The 22964-nt window shown below is 36.7% G+C and overlaps 2 protein-coding genes across 3 annotated transcripts; one reads left to right on the top strand and one right to left on the bottom strand.

Moving 5' to 3' along the window:
• Positions 1-573: 573 nt before the first annotated feature.
• LOC137944836 (vacuolar sorting protein 39) lies at positions 574-7610 on the bottom strand. Its single transcript, XM_068790605.1, has 12 exons — positions 7045-7610; positions 6555-6763; positions 6165-6296; positions 5831-5974; positions 5506-5618; positions 4981-5389; positions 2713-3045; positions 2305-2526; positions 1873-2115; positions 1265-1708; positions 1054-1152; positions 574-887 (listed from the first exon to the last, which is right to left on the bottom strand). The coding sequence occupies exons 1-12, from the start codon at positions 7466-7468 to the stop codon at positions 687-689; spliced, it is 2973 nt and encodes a 990-aa protein (XP_068646706.1). The 5' UTR covers positions 7469-7610; the 3' UTR covers positions 574-686.
• A 6023-nt stretch (positions 7611-13633) lies between these two features.
• Positions 13634-22891, top strand: LOC137958775 (rab GTPase-activating protein 22-like). 2 transcript variants are annotated; one of them, XM_068805907.1, is made up of 12 exons: positions 13634-13772; positions 14174-14318; positions 14809-14907; positions 15962-16065; positions 17034-17767; positions 17875-17997; positions 18145-18233; positions 18355-18555; positions 20311-20712; positions 21121-21204; positions 21986-22150; positions 22438-22891. In XM_068805907.1, exons 2-11 carry the CDS (start codon positions 14196-14198, stop codon positions 22040-22042), a joined length of 2016 nt encoding a protein of 671 aa, XP_068662008.1. In that variant the 5' UTR covers positions 13634-13772; positions 14174-14195; the 3' UTR covers positions 22043-22150; positions 22438-22891. The 2 variants fall into 2 exon arrangements, with proteins under 2 accessions (XP_068662008.1, XP_068662017.1); XM_068805916.1 differs by having other exon boundaries at positions 22423-22891.
• The last annotated feature ends 73 nt before the right edge of the window (positions 22892-22964 follow it).

The following is a 22964-nucleotide window of genomic DNA, read 5'->3' as shown; positions in this document are numbered from 1 at the left end:
AGCTCTTTTGAATAACCCCCATTGTTATGGCTCTTATGAAAAATCTCAAATGTTTGGGATATACAAAATTGTTAGGAACTTGTTCTAACTTAAGTCCCTAATTATAATAATCCTTAAGTTCCTAATTCTCTCTTCCCTTGTTTCCATGTCATATAAGAAAATTTGGGTTTTGACTTCAATCTAGGTCTTGTAGAACAGTGACCCAGAGAAGAGATCAGGTCCTATTAGACCTAGTTCAATTCACTGATCTGGTACATGTTTTATAACAAGCGTATTTTTGTTATTTGAAATAACATGTATAGAATTAAAGCTAAAAATAGTATTTTCTTGTCTCAGAGGATAAAAGAGATAGCAATGGAGCATAATGGTAGTTTGTGCATAAATTTCAAAAAACAAGGAGAGTTGACAGGGCTTCTGCTCTGAGGACTATGTTATTGAATCAAAATATTAGTTTCTTATCGCATATCAGTCCGCAGGATGAAGCCTAAAAGCCTTAAAATCCTTGTTGAATAGAATCTAATGGCCTTTGTCATCCTAATCAATACAAATTCCTTGACAGCTAAAACTGGAAGATAATTACATATGAACTCATGAAATTACTTGAAGTAGCATGCACAACACCTCAAAGGCAGATCCAGAAAACGTATAGAGGAGAATGGAAGAGGATCCTTACAGTCAAATGTTTACTAATTCCGCTTCTTCAGTTGTGTTCCCCTCCCAGCCTTTATATTCTGAGAATCTCGAAAGCAAACAAAATGTACAAGGGTTTTTCCATTTGGGTAGACAGCAAAAACACTAGTTCCAATTCGTTTGTTACAAAGTGAGCACATGCTATTACTAGTAATCTTCACAACCATCCGTCTATGCTTATAAAACTCGTCTTTCACCTGCAACCCAGAGAGAGTAATAGGTAAAGAATGTAAAGGAAAAATCAGAATCCAATTCAAGATTTAGAAACAATAAAAATCTTGGATTCTTGTTATATAACTGGCCCTAGAAACAGGACAGATATATCAACGTCAAGTTAGAGCTAACAAACTCAGGAAGGCATACCTGTAAATTCTCACTGTGTCTTAAACTCTTAATCACAGAAAAGTTACGACAACCTTCACTAGATTTCTTCAGCAATGGTTCAAGAAATGGAAGTAAGTTCTGTCCAAATGAAGAGGAAGACAGGTCATTGCTCAAGTAAGATCCAAGAACGCAACATACAGCTTCCTTCACAAATCAGGAGAAAATAAAAATTACTCTGACGTTTTCACACCTGCAGCTTTGTTTCTCGTGGTAAAAGTTTGAGAGCTTGGGCTCCATTAATCCGATCCCACTTTCTGCTCAGCAAATCCAGGGTTTCATCAAGCATAATGGGACCTCCATCCTCCTGTGGCTCATCTCCATCATAATCACTTCGTCCACTATCAGTGCCACTTGGGCTGATGCGAATATCTTCTGCTCCCTCTATCTCAGCAATTTTCTTAGATACTCGACTCCCTTTGGCTTTGAACAAGTTCGCCTTCTGAAAGCCGGTGGTCCTCTGCTGAGACCCAGCATTTTCACTCCGCCGCTCAAATTCTTTTGTTGCCTTCCGAGGATTAAGATAGATCTGAAGAAGTGTGAGGTAGATACTGGTATTCGATTTAGAAGATGGAGTGTATTCTCCAGCCTTATAAACTCGATCACAATATGCAAGTGCAAGGTGAGGCATATGAAGCTACACAGACAAACAATAGCAAATTTTAAGTTTCCTGGTCTCCAAGTCAAAATACCACCAAATGGTTTTTAATTTTATCAATTTTCATAGTATCGCCAATCCTAAGAGGCATAAACAATCACATGTGTAGCTAAAGATACCATTTCTGTAAATTAGTTCAGTACCTTATGAACATAGAGAGACAGGGCAAGCTGATGTTGATTTAATTTACCCAGCAAGAGTGCACGCTCTTCATATAATGCATCGGAAGGAAGACGCTTCAACAGAATGTCTGCATTATTACCTGAAATGCCCTCCAAAGCTCCCAATAGCTTCTTTCGAGCTGGTGAATATTCCTTCTCTTCCCACTTATTGTGAGCCTTCAGATCTGCATACCAGTCAAGAACTTCCGAGAGATAGATTTGCACCTAGGAGGAGCTACTATTTTAGGAATTGCCAAGAAAAAAAGTAGTTATGTCAACTAAACCCTGACAACACAGGAAAAGAAGCAAAATTCCAGTGTAAATGCTACCAGCTTCCTCCGTGATCCATCAAAAATTTCTGAAAAAAAAAAATAATTATGAGATATATGACGATGGAAGGATCAAAATCTGCACCAGTTCATTCTGCAAATTGGAGGAGATTGTGCTTTCACTTGTTGCCAGCATAAGCTCCAGATATGTAGCCTGCAGCTGTGGTGCATGTTGTTTTAAGTATGAATTGACTAAATCTGGTGGAATATTTCCAGACAGAAAAAGCTCAATGGTTTCCACCGGACAACTTTCAAGAGCATGCAGAGAGAACTCCAAAACGAGCATTGGATCTGTGCTGCAGAGAGGCTGCAAAGGAAAAAATTTCAGGAAAACAAATACCAAATCTGAACAGACATAAAAAAATGGGGATCCCCTGAAATCCTCCCTTGTGATCAATAAATGTTTCACGCCGTTGAGCTTGACGGAACCTAATTCTTTTATGAACTTATTTTCTCAAAGACTGCAGTTGCCCAAGCTAAGAAAAAAGTTTACCTTGAGATAGTCGATAATTGCCTGACTTTTGATATTGTGTCCATGACTAGATTCTGAAGGATCTGTGTTCGATTCTTCAACAAGCTGAGTAAGAAGTTTAAGAGCTTCATGGTGCATGTTATTGCATTTATAGAGTTCTAATAATGCCATATGATGATTCCTTTGCCTTAGAAATTCCTCAGATATCTTAATGTCACAATAGTTAAGAGCCTTCAAGAGATCAAATGCAGCTGAAGTTTGTCCTGTGAGAAGCAAACTTTGGAGCAGTGCTGTATCAAGGATAGAAGCTGTCTCCCTTGCACTTGAATTAATTTGGATGCGACTACGACCACCCTGATCAAAATAATTCAAAAACTCCAGTCACATGGAATAGTGAAGACAAAAAAATTTACCCCAGCAAGACTTGAACCTAAGACCTCACACTAAAAACCACCCGATGTGACCATTGAGCCAAAGGCCCAACCCACCAACTTGGGACATTTAAAAATTATAAAGAATAATACTGAAAGATAGAGACATGCAGGGCGTCAAGCCTCACAAGGCAGTAGAATAAAGACCCCCACAGTTGCAGAATTGCGTGATACACCATCCTTGGGAAGAGTGTCTGAGATGCAGTTTTGAGGCCTCAAGTTGTGCTGCCAAATAACATGAAGTTCATAACATGATACTTCTATGTCATTAAAATAGATATTTTATCCTCCATGAGGGGGAAGCGTGGACAAAGAAACTGATTATAATAGCTGAGCTCGTTCTACCACTGGTGTAGGGAACCTCTGAGAGTATAGCTTGACTCTAGTGAGAAGAACCATAGAACCACAGTAACCTACTAGCCCAAATTGGTTCCTAATCACTGCCCCAGGACCTGCAGTTTCCTTGGTTGCCCAGTGAACTCCCAACAAAATTTAGTTTTAGCCAATAACTGGAAGCAGAGTCCAAGATAGATAAGGTAAATATGTCATGTATATTTTTAGAGCATGTAAAGACAATCTTCCTTGAGATTACTTAAGAACATGGTGCAACAGGATAGGATGGCAAAGGGGGAAAAGAAGTGGATAGAACGGGCAGCAGAATGAAGGGAAACAAGAGAAGAAAAAGTGAGAAAAGAACACATATGTAATTACTAGCTGCTGCATTAGCTAAGAACAAGTAATTTATTGGCAGGAGCAAAGTTCACCATTTCTTATGCATATATCGTATAGATGTAACAGCGGAAAGGGAAAATATATATATCAGCAACCATGTTACCAACTCTTTGCAAATGACAAAAGTTTGATCAGACTAACAGGTCATTCTGAGTTTTATCCATCTGTGACGTACATTTGAGTAGATTAATTTGAGACAGAAGTCTGGCCTCACAAGGCTTTGGGTAAGGTAATTTCATCACCATCATCATCAAAGAGTTGAACAAACCACATTAGGTTCTGCTAGTAGTCCTTTTAATCCATCCCATCAAGCATGAATTATTTTTTTCTGCTGTTTGACAGGTTTTAAAGTGCCTATAAACATGATGCGACCCTTAAGAGAGACAAATATTTTATAATATTTTTAATGCTTTGTTTGTTTTACATTTTTCAATATCTTATGCTCAATTTTATAGAGAAATGTATTGTGACATCACACAAGAAACACGGTCATGATAGAGCCTTTGCAGGCTGAAAACCACTACCAAGGATAGGTGGATTTTGTCTAATAACAATGTTTCTATAACTCATCCTAGTCTGGATTTGATTTTATCAAACTCAGGATGCCAATTCCGCTGAGTAATTGCCCTAGTGCTAATTCTGCTACAATAATCACTAACCGTCCAACAATTTTGCCATCCATCATTATCACTGTTATACATGTATGCTACGTTGGAGTAGACTATGTGAATTGTCTGCCCTTCTGCTCTGTCATTGAAATTAGCAATTTTTTTCCTTTAAATTTATGTGTTTGTTCTCTACATAAAATCAGGATGTCATCTTTAAAAACAATCAGGATCAATATATGTAGATATCCTCTTCTCCAATCACATTGTTTCAACAATTTTGAGCTTTAGGCACACTTTCAATTGACTGAGAGCAATATTACACCAACTCCATTTCTCTCTTTGTTTTGCTCATTCCTCTGAAGATTAAGTTCAACAATATTTCCAATATGTGACCTTTCTTAGCCTCACACTAAAATTGTATACATGAGCAGGGGAAGGGAAATTCATAAAATTTGTCGATTATGCAAAACTTGGGAACATCACATTACGCGGTCCAATACAAACAAAAATAAGCATACCTTGTTTGAAGCCTTTGATCTATTGGCATCATATGATGTCACTGCATCTGAGACAACCTCCTCGGTTATTTCAGCAGTGGCCTTCTCAATAATACCAAACCGTTTCTTTTGCAAATACTTGGTGAGAGCCATGAGAGCATTGTGACTCATTTTCTTTATCTCAAGGCTTGATCTCTCAGAGTCTTGTGATGGAGATAATGATTCCATCTCATCTGATGCATCAGATGAAGCCCTAGAGAGATGTTCTGATGCCAAGTCAAAAATATTATCAGGCTCAGATCCAGAGATCACTTTTGGAAGAACCAAAAATGGATATAAGGAGAGTATGTGGGTTATGTCAGCAGAAGATGCCAAAAACTGTTCCATTGCTTCCTCATAACTGCCATTGTTAAACAAATGCATTCCATATCTGAAGAAGAAGAGGTTTAGCTATTAGAAGTTAGTGTCCGTATGTTAAGAATCCATGTCTTGCCAAATAATAAAGACCTGGCATTGATACAGCTAATGCTAAAGCTAAATAATCACCGGATATGGATAGAGTCTTCTTTTGCTGCTCGCAGGGTGGAATCCTCTGGTGGAAGTAGCTTACAGAGAGACAATGCCTCCTCAAAATTTGCAGAAACAGTTAATTGTACAATCTGTAAGGACAATCACCAAAGAAGGAATCAGCAATGACTTACACAAATGTTAAATGCAAAACCACATCCAATGAATCCTGACTTTTCCTACTACAAAATCAAAATGTTAAAGAATAAAAAATTTTGAGTTTTTTTCCTTTTTTAACACAATAAGAAAGAGATTAAATAAGAAGGGGCTCCATAAAAGAACAAGAAAAATCCAGGCAATTTACCTGGGCTCCTAACGGGACAGGGAACAGACCATAAACAAAATTTTCCAGTAGAGCAATAACAGAATCTTTAGTCTGTACAAGATGACGAACATCCCGAAGATGTACAGTTTGTACCAGCGGATAAGGAGGCCTAAGAGATCGTATCTGACAGGTTGAAGTATTAGAAACACAAATTAGATTAGAAGCAAAAACTTTACAGGCGACTGCTACAACAAGCAAGATTCCCATGTTCATTTTTCAATTGAACAGAACCATGAGTGCGACAATGGAAGGTACTAGAGGCAGAAGCCAAGAGTATGAAATTGCCTCTCTTCCTTCCACATCAGTTAACTACCTCCACATATCTTGGTAATCGAGCAATTGCAAAGTGCATGTGAATGACTATTGATGCAGGGGCATCAGACCAACAAATCCTTCCATCTTTAAGAAGCTTCCCTTTTTGATCCACGAATACTCCAATATTATCCTACACAGCAGAAGCCAATTAAACCCATCTGCAGTCTTACCATATTTCAGATTCAGTGAAAAAATGAGCAGAAAAACCAAGTTGATTCACTAGCTGTGGCAATCCCATAGATACATACTGATAAATTTGAAATGACTAAAGACATAGAACTATCAAGAGGGTGAAGCTCTAAGAAATAATGCTTTTGCTGATATGCCTTTTTTTAAAAGGAAATTCTCTTGAAGGTAGTGAATGATAATACAGGTAAAAGGAGGCTACCTTGCCGAGAAGAAGCTCTCCTGAAGGAAGAGGGACAACTAAAGGTGGTGCGATCCCCGAAGGAAAGACCTCAGATAATACACCATTGGTCCCGTTTAAGATCATGTACTCTCTTCTTATTGCTAAACAAATGTTTTCGCCACACCAAGCCATTGACTTCACTACATCCGGGACATTGAACTCTTTCACCTCCACAAAATCGCGACCTCCTTAAACAGCAAACAAGGAGACCAAATTTCAACCGAATTCCAAAATCACATGATCCTCACCCAAATAAAGGTCCTAATAATAAAAGAAACACCAAAATAGGAGTGTATTGGGCATTGGGTTTGTCAATTGAGTAATAAATCAAGCACCAGAAGTTCATGATCAAACATAATGCAAAAGCCAAAGATCTAAAAAAACTCCCGCATGTTTGCTTCAATAGAGCACTTCCGGAACAGAAAAAGAAGATAGCGAAAAAATTCGAAATTGGCGTTACGGGACATACCCTCGTGCCTAAAAATTCCTACCCTCTTCTGCCTCCCAAAGCACAGGAACCCCCTTCGATCGTCCCAGGCGTAGACATTCGCGCCCTTTGATTTTCCAATAACTGCGAGGGGTTCCAACCCAGGCAGCCGATGGAAAGCGATGGACTCAGACAGCGAGATGAGGAGATTTCTGGAAGGAGAGACCTCCAAGGACATTAAAAGCTTCTTGGAGAAACCTTTAATGGCTTTCTCAAGGACATAGGGCTCCCGCCGGATGTGATGATCGGAAGACGTAAGAGGTCGGTCGTCAGACTGAGGGGCGCACATATGGAGGGAGCCGTCATTGCATCCAAGGAGGAGGTTCGAACCGTCGGATCCGATGCATTGGATTTTGGCAGGGTAGTTCTTGAGGAGCTCCTGCGAGTCATAGGCGGTGTGAACCATTCCTTCAGTTCCAGATCGAGAGAAATGGCATCCCGACAGGGAACTCAACTGACAATGGCGGGGAAGTATCGATGTCGGTCGTCACCAATAAAGCCACCGGGGCGCAGTACCTCCCGTTTCCTCCGAAGTGGGAGGGGGTGAATGGGCTCGGTCGCCTTCCTATCGGGGTCGTCTACTGAAGACATAATGTGCTGGTCCTCCGATGAGTGGTCAATGGGACCCATTAGACCTTCATCTCTCTAATGCTTGTTGCCCCATTAATAATACATATATTATTACCATTTATGAACTTTATTCGCATAGACAATATCGATTTATATCATATTAATCCGAATAACAACATAGGGTGCCCAAATGAAAATTTGACCATTATTATTTTCGAACAGATAAAACTATTGAAAATAAAATGTTTCAAGAAATCGAGATTGTCACCCCTATAAGGTTGTAATCGACTAATGGTTACATTTAATTATATGAAATAAAAAGCTAGAGGTCTAGTCTAATTAATATAAAGTAATGTTCAAAAGTTGAGATATATCAAATATCATATGTTAGGCTATGTAATAGACCAAAACTTAATAAGCTCAAACCTTTGATTCATCCTTTTTTTTAAGAAAAATAACTTAATAGGTTGAGAATGATTCTTAACAGAGAATTCTAATTTTCAATAATCTACTTGCAATATTTTCTAATTTTGTACTTGTTTGACGATTTAAGGGATGGTATCATTGAACATAAGCAATGTGAAGGATACTTTTGATGTTTTGTTATCAAAGATTGAACCTAGTGAGACATTCATACTCGCAATGGCTAACAATGGAAGCGGTTGCTTTGACTTTACAAAACTTTGGTAGTTTTTTTTTAGTACAGTATAAATATAGTGGCTACAAATGTTTGATACAAAAATAGTAGCACACGGTACTTTGTTAGATCTCTTAGGAAATATCTTGATTTCTACCAAATGAAGCCCTTTCTTGATTTGTATTTCTTTTAAAATTAGATCTCTTATTTATGAGAAAATCTCAATGACCATAGGGGGGGTGAAAATTTGATCTTCATCTTCAAAATAGGTGTTAGTGTGGACAAGTTCATGTTCGAAATCTTCGAAATAGAGTGTTAGTATGGACAAGTTCATCTTCATCTTCATCTTTGAAATTTAAAACCATTGATTTTATTAATTATAAAAATGAGTTAATTAAACCAAGTGTTTGAGTTAATAATATTTTAATTACCACTATTAAATCACTAATACAATAGAGTAAATAAAAAATAAATATGATTAATGAATAAAAAAGTATTATATTAATGACATAAGATATATTTTTTACATGGTATTAATTAATAATATATTTTCACAAAATTAAAAGTAATTAATTAATCAAATGTATACTTTAATTATATTTTATTTACTAGAGACTTAAATATGAAATTTAATATAGTAATAAAATTGATATAGTGCTGGGTTGCGTCAGGCTCTGAACCGGTGCCACATTAATCTTTTCCTAACTTAGGAAAATCAAATTTTCCAATAGTGTCTTCTTCCCATGGCACCAAAAAACCAGAGATCTTGACGAACAGAGAAAATCAATCCAGGCTGTTAATCAAGCTCCAACCGAATTTACGAAGCAGATCAATACGACTTGGCCTCAAGCTCGAAAGTAGGGTCTGTATGCCGACGTATCCACCTATGCCCAAGTAGCATCCGTGATAACTATGTCCACCGTCTGGACGTCCAAAACTGAAGCTTATTTTTATTTTTATTTTATTTTTTATTTTTAGTTGTCCCAGTCCGAGTTGGCCTGGGTTGACTCGGTTCAATAAGTCCGATCCGGCGCGCGACTTAGCGTACTGTGCTGATTAAATTTTCCTAACTTAGGAAAATTGTAATCGGAAGCCTTCTCTTCCTCCTTCTATGGAAATTTCGTTGATGGGTCGTTTGCCGTTGTGCTGTCGAGACGGAGGTTGAGCAAAAATGTCGCCAACGGAGTCTCTTGCTTCTCTGGTGGCGAATCGCAGCCCGTTGGGGCTTCACCGCGTGGAGAGTTTTCGAGACAGAGGGCTCTCGGAAACCTGTTAAGCTCTGTTTCTCAACCCCCCGGAATAGAGAACCTTGCGGAAATTTCGCTAACGGAGTCTCCTGCTTCTCCGGTGGCGAATCACAGTTCGTTGGGGGTTCGCCGCTTGGAGAGTTTCTGAGGCAGAGTGCGGGAGAGAGGAAGAAAAAAAGGAAAATGAGGACGCGTAAGAGAGCGGGGTGCGAGGAGAGAGAGGGGAAAAGAAGCATCGCGCGTCCTTCACCTAAAAGAAGATCAAATATGGCCTTCTTTGAGATGAAGGATTTTAAACCGTGGAGATGAAGGACCGCTTCATCCCCTGCATCTTGATGAAATGTCATCTGCGCTCCACTAACGACTTCAACTGTTGAAGGGTGTCATGTGGTTGAAGATCATCTCGGACTTCAAGTTGACTAACCCCCCCATAGAGTTTGATGAAAAATGGTAAGTCTCACTTTGAGTACCTTGATTTTTCATGCAAATCTTAAGTGAGAGTAATCTTTAAGAAAATGACTATTTTTTAGTGAAATTTAGTTTAAAAATTAGATGCTCTTGTTGTCATCTCCTCCTTTAATCCTATGTGGGTACAAAAGTCAAACTAGGATCAAAGAACCACAATAGACTTTAATACTTTAATTTTATATGTTTGTATAGGTTGTATTGATTTTGAAACTTATGTGTTTCGTGCTTTTATATACCTTATGTAAGTTCCTAGCTTAATTACTTAAGTAATGATCCGTTATATGGATAAATCAATATAAGGAAAGTAATAAATGATTGGCAAAGGCATGATGAAATAAATATTATATTATATTATAAATGTTGAAACTTAGGATTCCATGATATATAATCACAGTAGAAGAGGATTAAAGGATGACAAGAAGAAGAATAATACTTGTGGAGATAAGGTTATGGGAGGAGAAGAGGAAGAGTGATGAATTTGGAGAAAGGAGGAGAAATAATAAGGTAATGGACATAGTCCAAACCCTCCCCCCCTTAAGCTCTAATTATAAATGATAAAAATACCAATATCACAATTATACCCTTCACCCTTGTAAGAGTGAAGAAGAGACAAAAAAACATAAACTAATTACATCAATGACACTCTAGTTATATCATATCTTCCAACACTTCCCTTCAAACTGGGAGGTAATAGTAGTGATCCCAACTAAAAATAAATAACATAAATGTAGTAATAATCTTCTCCATCTTGGTGTCCCAATGATAGGTACAAAACTGGGCACAAACTCTCAAATGGTAGAAATAGGTGATAAAATATATATCAAAACCAACCTCAAATGATTTTGAAGAAATATAGTGATAATAATCATTAAAGTGGGTAACGCCTGTCATTCACAAGACGACGATAAAAAACCCAAGGGTACCAATAATAAGTCTCAATGGACTTAAAAATAACCATATATATATATATAAAAGACCAACCAAAGCAACGCTCCAAAAGGGTTGGCCAAATGGATAAATGAGAGTCAAATAAAAGACTATAAGAGAAATGTTGCCAAATAATAAAAGGGTAATGGGTAATGAGAAAGATAAGATGAACAAGCCGAGGTCATCATGTGTTTTATTTTCCTAAGTAATTCAAATTCTTCATCATATGTACCAATGAACCAATGTCGATAACAGTTAATGAACCCAAGGCAAGCAACCAAGGATTTCTTCTTCAATGATAATATCTCAATCAAAGAGACACAATAGCAGTTGCGGTAATGAGCCAATGCCCAAATAACGCATACTAAATATGTTGTTATATAGCAACAGATAACCAATAAATAGTAGAAGTCCTTATAAGTAATAAGGGCACATGAGATAATCTATAACAAGTTCATCCTTAAATAAGGAAGATGTGCACCAAATAATAAGTTGGAACTGAGTAATAAGCTGCCAACAAGTTGAACCAAGTGTTGTTAATCTTCTTAAAAAGAATAACTAAACTGAATGTTGTTGGTTCTAAGAGCAGCTACAAGGTTTTCTCAAAAATAGAGAAGAGTGAATAAAATAATAATGGATGTTCCTTCCATGCTTACTACATCAATGATTAATTCAAACATCAAATCGAGAGTTAGCCATATTAAACCAACTAATTAGCAGCAAAAGACATAAGTGTCATGTTTCTTAATATAATCCACACTTAGAGACATAATTACAAAATGAAATCGATTTTGAAAGGCAAGATAAAAAATTGAAGGCAAAACTTGAGGATAGACCAGTTATAGTTTGAAAGGATTTCACTGAGTGATAGGCTGAGCGAGGATACTCACTTTATAAGGGGATAAATACACCAAGTGTTGCTCCAACTTGCTATTAATATGCTGCAAAGATTTCTCATAACAAGAGAGGAAACAAACATTTTGAATCCGATCTTAGATTAAAAAAACTCCTTACATAGATGCTTCTGTAATTTGCAGCATTAAATCAGATAACTATTTTTTTTCGAAGTTGCCATAATTTAGAATAGGAACACTTCTTCTCTTTGACAAATAAATCAAGGATTTTTTTTTTAAATAAGAAGATCCTCTAATGATTCTTTCTAGATATTGTTAGTTAAAAAATAGAAACTTTCCAAGGGTGGATCATGAGATACTTTCCAGATTTTGTTATTCAATAACAACAACTCAAAAAATAAAGCAAAAAATTCGGATCTTCGCATGCAACAGGATACCAACATGACTTTTGATTCTTCCAATTTGAATATCTCTTTAAATATAGATCCAATTGACATGATTTTTTTTTATGAAACTAGACTAAAATATCTTTCATCCAAGTATAAATTCTCTTCATAAAATATACTTCTTTTGAGATAAACAATTTGATAGATTTTGGACTTTGTAATCTGGCCAAACTGAGTACTCTTTCTTCTTTGGCTAGCATGACCATTGACTCTTCTGATATCGATATCTCCATATAAAAATCTCATATTGAGAATTGGTTGAAGAGGTAAGAAAATAGACTTACAAATATTTCTTTTGATATATAATTTTCAATATAAAGTCTCGTTCTTAATAGCATAAAATGGCTCAAAAATTGAAACTTTCTGGTGTTGCACTAAACTTTTCTATTGCTTTACCTTTTGCTGTCGATTTCTCTTTCTAGAAAAATTTGATTTCAACGATTATTTTTTAGTTGGAAAGTAGACTTAAATATATTTCCAATAATATATAATTTTCTATATGAAATATATGGTAAAATCCAATGAAAAACATGAATTAGAAAAAAAGACTAAAGGAAAAATGAGAAACTCTTCTTGTTTCTTTTTATTTTTCTTCTTTTTCCCCTTCTTCTCCATCTTCTTCTCCTTTTCCATCTCAAATCTTTCCCCGTTCTGATACCATGTTGAAACTTAGGATTTCATGATGTATAATCATAGTAGAAGAGGATTAAGGGGTGACAAGAAAAATAAGAGTTACAGAGATAAAATTTTATGAGGAGAAGATGAAGAGTGATGAAGAATAGGGTAACGGACTTAGTCCAAATCCTATTTATAAATGATAAAAGTAACAATATTATAATTATACTCTTCACCCTAGTAAAAGTAAAGAAAAGACAAAAAAATATAAATTAATTACATTAATGATATTTTAATTACATCATATCTTCCAACAATAGATATAGATTGTGGAACTAGCAATTAACATTAGATTACTCACTTAAACTATTATAAAAAATAATGAGTAATTACTATAAATATTTTCATATTGATATATAATTAATTTCTTAAATAACTAAAAAGTAATATATAAATTACAATGCAATAGCAATTAGTTTATTGACAAATAATAAATATTAATTAGTAATAGGTAATTTTAAAATTTAAATAAATAAATAATAAAAAACATAAAAACATTTAAAAACAAATAAACAATATGTAAGTCACAATCAATGTTAATCTTAACACTATTAATACAATTAAATACAAGTTTGGTAACAATTAGAATAAAATTTAACCTAATATATATTTAAAGATTAATCAGCGGTCAGGATAGCTTCAAAGCATGTCGTCTCACACGCAACTGCGCAGTTTAGAGGCGTTTGAGGACTAATAAATACCGCTTCCTCACGCTCCCGGGGTTTCAGTCTATGAGACAAAGAAAAATAAAACGAGACGTAACACACAAACACAACCAAAAAAAAAAAAAAAAGAAAAAAAAGGAAAACCGTTCTTCGTTAATGGCGACGGAGATCTCCACATGCTACCGGAAACTCCAAATTCCTGAAATCGCTTCCAATGCAAGGTATTATGCGTTTTCGTTGTTTAGCGCAGTCATCAGTTATGAATCTATGAACTTTGACCGACGATACTGTGATTCGCAGACTACGTATTAGATTCTGTTGCTCTTTTCTTTCTTATTTTTCCTTCTTTGGTTTTGTGACGAGTGTTGATCATTTCGGTTGCACTTAGAACTTGGGAGAGTTTTGTTGCCATCTGGAGGTTTTGTATTTTCGTTTCTTTCACCGTAGATTTGCTAAGAAATACTTTAGTCGAATTTAATGTCATTCCGATTCTGATTTCCGAGGTTTCTTTGTTGATTGATCTTTCGGCCTTCCTACTGCATTTTAAAATTTGAGGAACCTTGGGGGTGTTATTTTGGTATTCTTTAGTGGTTTGATTAGTAAAATGGTTGAATTGTTTCAGGTAGTGAGAAGTAAGGGTGCCGATGTCTTTTGAGGAAGAAGATAATCGATGGATTTGTGGGAGGGTAGGTGCCGTGAATCTGCAACGTGTGACTTCCATTGTTCGAGACATCGGGGAGCCCTGCCTTCATCACACTCCCGCCAAGGTCAGCTGGCGAAGTTCCAAATCTGGCCATGCTAACTTTTCTTTGATTCCTTTTCAGTGATAGTTTTCAGCTTACCAACGAGAGGAAAAGGTGTCAGCTTTTCTTGGGTTGCACGGGCGAACTAGATTCTAATTATAAGGGTCGCGTTTATGCTTGTAGAAGTTGGGAATTCTTGTCAATGTCAGCTAGCAAACAGAGGGTCTTCTTGTGTTAACGTGCTGAAATTTGTGGTTAATGACATTAATGTCTCTGGTGGCATAGCAAAACATGCCCTTGGAAACTGTGGTTATTGGGGACTTTTGCAGCTTTTTTGTAGTTCCGTGCTATATATATATATTTGTACTCCTTCGACAAGTTGGGTTACTGTACGTGGTTCCAATCTTCTTGTTCTGTGCCTACCATGTTATATCGGTTGTTCATATCTTTTTTGGAGCATCTAACTACCTTCAAATCCTTCTTTGTATTTGAGTTTCTTCTTTTCTATGTGCAGGGAAACAAAATGCTGAAGCCTGATAAGTGGCAAGCTGTTTTTGACAATGATGGGAGGATATTGGGTTTTAAAAAGGCACTAAAGTTGATCATTTTGGGGGTAAGATGATCAAACGCTTCGTCTTCTGTGCTTTGTAGTATCGGACAAGTTGATATTCCGCCAAACTGTCTGTCTCCCCCTTGTGTCAGTGTGATCACTTTCTTGACATCTGCAGTCCACCTTGGAGCTACTACACTCTTTTGCGCTTTCAGGCAATATAGACAAGAATTAGATGTTGGCAAGTCAAGCTATAATTGGACATTATACAAATTTCCTACATAAATTTTTTTATTATCGTGGGCAAATTCTCTTTTCAGGGGTTTGGTATATGTCAAACTTTTCCATTTCTGCCCCTGCAAAAAAACCAGTGTTACCTTCTTGACATAGTAAATGTTAAACCTTGCGAGAATGCACTGCATCTTTCGGTTGAGTTCCCAACTTATAGTGCTGCTGCCTCTTGATTTATCTCAGCATGCTTGTCTGTTGATGGTAAAGAACAGCTTGAATTGGTATATTATTAACTAACCTGCTTGTCTGTTCCAGCATCTTAAATAGTTCCTTCAACCTTATGTTACTCATCTTTGTAACCATGAGCCTTAAGGATGTCAGAACTCATGCTGTTTGCCAGAATCATGTGTGGCCCGTCTTACATTATGTCCCTGATTGCATCTCCTTGACCCAAATTTTGGAAAGACCCTTGATGGTTTTGGTAATATGACGGAGAGTGAAGTATTCCTTTTACATTTAGAAGACATGCTATGAATGCCATGACACCTTTTTGTTTGTTGATTCACTTTTTCTTTTTCTATTGTAGTACTGAAAAAACACCCTTTCTCCTTGAATGCCTTCAAGCTGAACTGCTATTAGAACATTCTGCTGCTTTATTCCTTGAATTTTCGGGGAGCAGTTTATTGTTGATGATTTTTTTTAGCTTGTTAAGATCCTTTATCAATTATCACAACCAAAGCTTTGTAAAGAAACTGTTATAAAACCTTTTTGCTACTTCTTTCTAAAGCCTATCACAGCATTTTGAAGTTGATGATTTTGTCAGTTTGTAGTAGAAAATGACATCTTTCAATTGAAATGATTTTTTTTCTTTTGCTTGTATGATCAGGGTGTGGATCCATCTATAAGAGCAGAGGTTTGGGAATTTCTTCTTGGTTGTTATGCGTTGGGCACCACTTCTGAGTATAGAAGGCAACTGCGGATGGCACGCAAGTATGTGGTCCTTTTATAACTATCGCATTAGTGCTGCTGGTTTTTGGCCCTTTTCTTGTGTATAAAATCTCATTGTTGCCTTGATCTTCCTGGGGAAGGAGAAAACTATGTTGTAGAACCACTCACCAAAGTATGTAAAACATTTTTAATATGCTAGCATTCTTACACTTATGGTGTTTTCTTGATGGCGAATGGCTCATTGTCAAACAAAATTCTGAAATGTCTACCTATGTTTGATCAATAAATAAATTGAAGGTATCTTTAAAAACAAAAAATCGTAAGGTACTGGAATTCTCATGATATATGTTGACTCATCATTATACATATTAACGAAATCTTTGATTTATGTTCTTAACAAGAAAGTCGTATGATAGAACCATCTGGAGCCTTTTCCATCTGATATCAAATTGTTACCATACATAGCTTGTTTTGCTTAACAATCCAAAAGAAAAAGAACAAAAAAACTGAAGCCTTTGCTGCTTTATTTATTTCATTATTCGACTTATGTATATGAGAGTATTTTGTTGCTTCCTTGCATGATTTCTTTTTTAAAGTTGATCTTATTTATGAATGAAAAACATTGTCATGCAAAAGGAGGAATGATTGTTTCTATTAGCTTATAATGTCATGGCACCTTCATCATTCCTCTTGGCGTCATTTCTCTATCTTAATCTTGTGTATATATGTTTAACAATATCTTTCAAAAGTTTATCAGTGATTTTTCTTAAGAAAACCAAAGTGTCAAGCATTTGCAAGAAATAGCATTGTACCAACTAACAGAACTTTTCTCAACTAGAATTTTCTGATAATCCAAAGAATTGAGGATGTAAAATACCTAAAAACTGGAGCATAATGCTTATCAAATATATATATAAATAAAAGAAAGTAATGTAAATAGGTCATAGACTTGTATATGTTATACTTTTGTGCACAACAACTGGTTTGCTATATGAGATTTACTGATGCAGGGAGCGCTACATGGATTTAATAAAGCAATGTCAAAAGGTGAATTCAAGCATTGGCACTGGTAACCTTGCTCATGTTGTGGGGTCCAAAGTGATGGATATGAGGACTTCATCTAAAGAAAATGGCAGCAGGGAAGCTGAAGGTGAAAATGGCCAACCTTCTCGTGGTGCTACAGATGAAGTTGAACAATATGGTGATCTAAATAATAATTGTATTGATAAATATTCTATCTGTCAAAGCGAAAGCTCCACCGATTCCCATGACCTTGCCAGTGTTAGAGGCAGCATTGATAGCGTAGTATATGACTCCTTTTCTTCAAAACCAGGGGCCTACTTTGACTTTCCACCTCTACCTGTCACAAACTTGTTTCAAAAGAGTGGAAGGGATGAGTTAGGGGACGCAGTGGGTGATGGTAGATGTTCCACGGAACACACCTTCACATTGGTGGATGGAGCCATGCATAGTTTTCAAATTAATAATAATGTTGATCTAATCATGGAGTCAAATGGTTCGCCATCCAGTGATCTTCCATGTGCGAGTAATGGGGAGATTGAAATGCATAGTTCCAACATTGAAGAACATGTACTGGAGTCAACAAATTTGGATTACAAAACTGAAATGGTGGATACTCTAAGAATATCAGGTGAATCAGATACAGCCATTCCATCCACATCTAATGGAGTGGCAGCTGGGGGAGACAAAGTTGCTGAATGGCTGTGGACACTTCATCAAATTGGTAAGCCTCTTGTACTTTTCCGTATATCTTTCTAATTTAAAAATATTGAATATAAATCTGTTGTTAAAATCACCTTACTGTTAATATTCAATACTGTGTCATTGCAGTTGTTGACGTGGTAAGAACAGATAGTCACCTTGAGTTTTATAGTGACTCTAAGAATATGGCACGAATGTCTGATATACTTGCTGTTTATGCATGGGTTGATCCTGCTACTGGATATTGCCAAGGTTGTACCTTGTCTTCTGTTCAATTTCTTAGTGTATTTTGGCTAGCTGGGGATGTCCTCCCTTGGTTTATTTCTTAAATGCATTCACATTAAATATTGTGAACTTTGGGCATATGAAGAGATGACTTTTGTTTGTAATCATTCGTAGGTATGAGCGATTTGCTCTCCCCTTTTGTTGTTCTCTATGAGGATAATGCTGATGCATTTTGGTGCTTTGAAATGCTGCTGCGGAGAATGGTATTCAACTCACTGTTCAAAATTTGTTCTTTGTTTCTCTTCTTCCTACTTGACTATTTTGCACGCTATTGATGTTTTACTCTAATGGCTATTATGCTTTGCTTTCATCTTCTATTTCCAGCGTGAGAATTTTCAGATGGAAGGACCAACTGGTGTAATGAAACAGTTGCAAGCACTGTGGAAAATATTGGAACTGACTGATCCTGAGATATTCACACATTTATCGCTAATACATGCTGAAAGCCTTCATTTTGCTTTTCGGATGTTGTTGGTGCTTTTCCGCCGTGAATTGTCCTTTACTGAGGCACTCTGCATGTGGGAGGTTTGTATACCTTGTTGTTAGTAATGAAAGCCCTTTTTATACTATCTCCCTAGTTTTTAGCTATTTGAAGAGCTAGGCTTTAATATTACTGATTAATAAGTTATTATAATGGTATTATTATTATTATTATTATTATTATTATAATATTTAGAAAACCTTCAGATGTCATTCTTTGTAATGTGATGGGAGTTATCAAGTAGTAGAGCTAGCATATTTAGTGAGGAAGTCTACACTAGTTACCTCTCAGGTACTGATATATGCTTCCCATGTTATTTGAACAGATTGTTTCTTACATCCTTTGTTTCTTTCTATGTGCAAATTAGTTTTTCAATGTTCTTATATGTTTAATGGCAACATTATTTTTGTAAAATTGAGACTGGGAAGATAAATTGAGCAAAAAAGCCCTTTGATCTTAAACTCACATATCTTAGCAATACTTTTACTATCTTTTGAAAAAAATGTTTCACTTATTAATCCCTTTTTCTCATCATGTAGTCAGTCTGCACAGTTTAACCATGTGCTTTATTGCTCAATGTGTATGTTGACTTTTGGTCACTGGATACTCATAAATTTGTGATTTTTTATTTTCTATTTCTATATTATTTCTAATTGGAGGGCAGTGAGTTGAAAACAATAATGTTGTGTGCTGTAAGGACTGATCATATGGAGAAGCAACCGCCCAGGAAAAAATTGATCTAGTGAACGAAGAAGGTAGTTTCATAAACATACTTTTTTGAGGAAGTAGAAGATGCTTTCTGCACTCAAGTTGTTACTTTATGGAAAAGGGGGAGGACAAAAGAATTCTATTGATTAGTTCCAATGTAGAAACTTCATGGTTTGTTGAGTCAGTGTCTAATCAGTCCTGGTAAAGTTGTAAGTGGAACATTAATGAGCTACTTTTTTTTTTTTTATAGAAGTGATAATATATTAACAGAGAAAAAATTACAAACTAAGGGGGCCTTCCGTTACAACCATTGCGGGAAGGGAGGTCTCATGTTTAGTAAGCCCGTCGGCCAAAGAATTAGCAGAATGGGGAATATGTGACCAAATACAAGAAAGGTTGGCAACAATGTCCAAAACACGATGATAAATAGGCTAGTGTCTCCAAGGAGGGGTAGAAGCAGCAGGGCACCAATGAATAATAACGCTGGAATCTCCTTCAGCAATGAGGGGACCGTGGAGATGATCTCTGAAAGTGGTTAAACCATGATATAAGGCCCGGAGCTCTGCAGCGGTGGAGTCTGAAACTTCCATTGGCCCCGTGTATGAAAAAAGGATGTTACCCAAGGCATCCCTGATAATTCCTCCAAAGCCAGCAAGTCCCGGGCTACGCCGAGCGCTACCATCAAAATTTAGCTTGAAAGTTCCATGGGGAGGGGGGGACAGCGGAATGCATGCAGGAGGCCACCTGAGGGTGTCAAATGAAACTAAATGAGTTTGTCGTAATCATGACCGGTAACTTGTTTGATTTCAAGTTCTCATTCATCTACCTGAATGGTTTTCTATTTGCATTTCTTCAAAGCTTCCCTCCTTTAGTGAAAATGTTGCAGGCTTATTGGGTCATTTTTTGCCATTGGTGCTGGTAGTTTATGTTTTTTGATATCTTGAAGATTAAAGATGTATAATTGTTCTTTTAGATGAGGATTTTTAAGCTAGATACTGAATACATACCTTTTCTTCTTATTTTTCTATTAGTGCATATTTCATGGAAAGTAATGATGATTCTTTCTTACAGCTCTTCTTTCTCATCTTCAGATGATGTGGGCTGCTGATTTTAATGAAGCCACAGCTCAGGAACTGGAGGCAAACTGTCTACAGTCATTGGTTGTACAGCTGCCATGGGATTCTGTTGTAGCTGGACAAATGGTAGAAAGTGTTGTTGATGGTAGAAGAAGCATGAAGGGTGCACAGTGCGAAAATGGCAGTACACAGAATTCCCTGTGTGACAATGATGTAGCGAAATCTGTTTCGAGCTATCCCTTTTGTGGATTGACAAGTGCAAGCTTCTGGGCTAGGAGCCGAATGTCATATTACTCATCAGCTTCATCGATTAAAAATAGTGATGATGAATTACCTGTCTTCTGTGTAGCTGCAATTCTCATCCTTAACCGTCAAAGGGTTCTTAGAGCAACTCATTCACTTGATGACCTCATAAAGGTAGGGCAATTTCCTTCCCGCCCCACCCCCCCCCCCCCCCCCCCCCCCCCCTCCCCCCACACACACACACCCCTCCCACCCCCCTTCTGCTCCAATAAGGACACTCTGAAAGATGTTCTAGAGCTCCAATATGGACGCTCTGAAAGATGTTCTAGAATATGTCAGTAAGTGGAGTCAATTAAAATGGTTTCCGTCATGGAATTCCATTTTTTTATTCATGATTCCCAGAAGAAATAAAATTGTTCCATTTTGCTTTATAAAAATTTCCTTTTATTGATTTTTTTGGTGAGTTCAGGACGACAATTTGTTTGTCACTCAGATCAGTGCTATGGTTTGAGTTGCAGGGAGTTTCATGTAATTTCCTCAAATAGTTGACAAGTTGCTTACACATTGTTCAATCTCTTGCAGATGTTCAATGACAAGATGCTGAAAATCAATATAAAACGATGCATAAGGATGGCCGTCAAACTACGGAGGAAGTACTTCTACAAGGTAAAATTTTCTGAAATGTTGGTCTATTGTGGCTCTTAAATATATACAAATAAGCCAATCTGTAGAGATTTATAGAAGTGTACAGTATGAAAGGCTCCACTCTATGATACAGCTTTGGAATTTGGCCGGTAGAATGAATCTGATAGAGACATCAGATAATTTTGTGCTGACATAAGTGTAATTCCCATTGGAAAAAAAAATGAAGATTTTTGTTTGCCTAAATTTGGGACCATTGTCAGGTCTCAAGTTTGTTTGATCAAAGCATGTTTCTGGCATAATTACTTGTAGATTATGATTACCATCTCTTTTTTCTTCTCGTGGTATTTTTGGGATCAGCTCCACTATTTGATCATGTTCTTAGCTTATCATTACTTCTGAACATTCATTCTTGTCTAAACTAATATGAAACATCTTGTTTGGTTCATTTCTTATACTTTCTTTCACTTGCATAGAATCCCTAACATATAAAATGAATTCATTGGATGAGAGAAACTAATCCCACAAGATTCAAGGGGGGAAAGAAAAGAAAACATATCTGTTGGTAGAGGTGCATTATAATAAATGGGTCTTCTCGAGTCCATATAGGAAAAGCAAAGCAGCGGATCTCAGGCCTTTTGGATCTCTTGGAAATATTGTGTAATAGGCATTTCAATAGTGCCGTTCTTTTAAATAGTAGCAATTATTTTTTACCAGTCTTTGTTTTAAAGTGGCTCTTCTCTTTTTGTTACTGTACTGTTTCTTGAGAAGTTTGACTTGAAACTTTTTTCATGTTTGGACCCAGCTTACAAGGCAAGCAGCGATTGGGAGTTCCGAGCAATTGCTGAATGAAAAAGTATAGAGATTTTCATGTTTCTCCTATTAATTTGGAAGGAGTTGCAAACAGGAAGGGATTCTTAGTTTGCTAGGGACATCTCATCTGGGCCCTTTTCCTTTCAGCACACCTGAGGTAAACAACTGGTTCTCGTTGTACCCCTGTCTGTGATCTTTATTTTTAATTGGATTTCCCTTCAAAATAGGAAAGAGTAAATCTGTGGAATACTTGTTTCTAATCCCTGTCAAGTTACTATTCCTACACTTGAATTTGGAGTTCATGGATTCAAAGTTTGGTCAACTCTTTAAAACTTGTACTTCCAGTTGTCTGGTTGATTTTTTAATTTTTATAAATTTTGTCTACAGATGGTCTTCTTAGAAAAAGTATTGACACAATAACACTGTCAGTGAACATTGATGCAGGTAATTCAAGCCTCTGATGGTCTAAAAGTGCTGACAATTACTATTTAACGCCCAAAAATCTAGTCAGAGCCTCTTCGAGGATGCCCACGTCTTGCGGACATCAATTCCTTATTAAAGCAATAAACGAAAAGCAAGTTACAGCCTCCTAAATGTCTTTCTTTGAAGCGACAAGTGCTGCAGAAGATTTTACTGGCTTCTGTATCTGTGAATATTGCAAATATGCTTTTCAAAGGAGAAGGAAAAGATCAAATTGTAGTTCCTGTCCATATCATATTCGGGCCAAATGAATCTATACAGAATAGGAAAAATGCAATTGCTTATGTTTCAGATTGACAGCAGAAATCACTGGATCAATAACCAACGTGGCATTTAATGCCACATCATTGCCACGTCTTATGTGGAAATTTCTTAGGAGCCGTACAAGTGGAGAAAGCACAAAAGTTCATGAAATAACAGTAATATTAATGTCTGGTTAGCAACGAGGGAAGTGAGTGACCTTATCAGTCCTCTCTCCTTATTTTACTTTT

The sequence above is a fragment of the Aristolochia californica genome, unplaced genomic scaffold (assembly GCF_029961685.1).
Source record: "Aristolochia californica isolate CCGP_79_NKW_82.1479 unplaced genomic scaffold, dmAriCali1.0.hap1 SCAF_1, whole genome shotgun sequence".
In the NCBI taxonomy this organism is placed as follows: Eukaryota; Viridiplantae; Streptophyta; class Magnoliopsida; order Piperales; family Aristolochiaceae; genus Aristolochia; species Aristolochia californica.
This window is presented reverse-complemented; position numbering and strand designations above follow the sequence as displayed.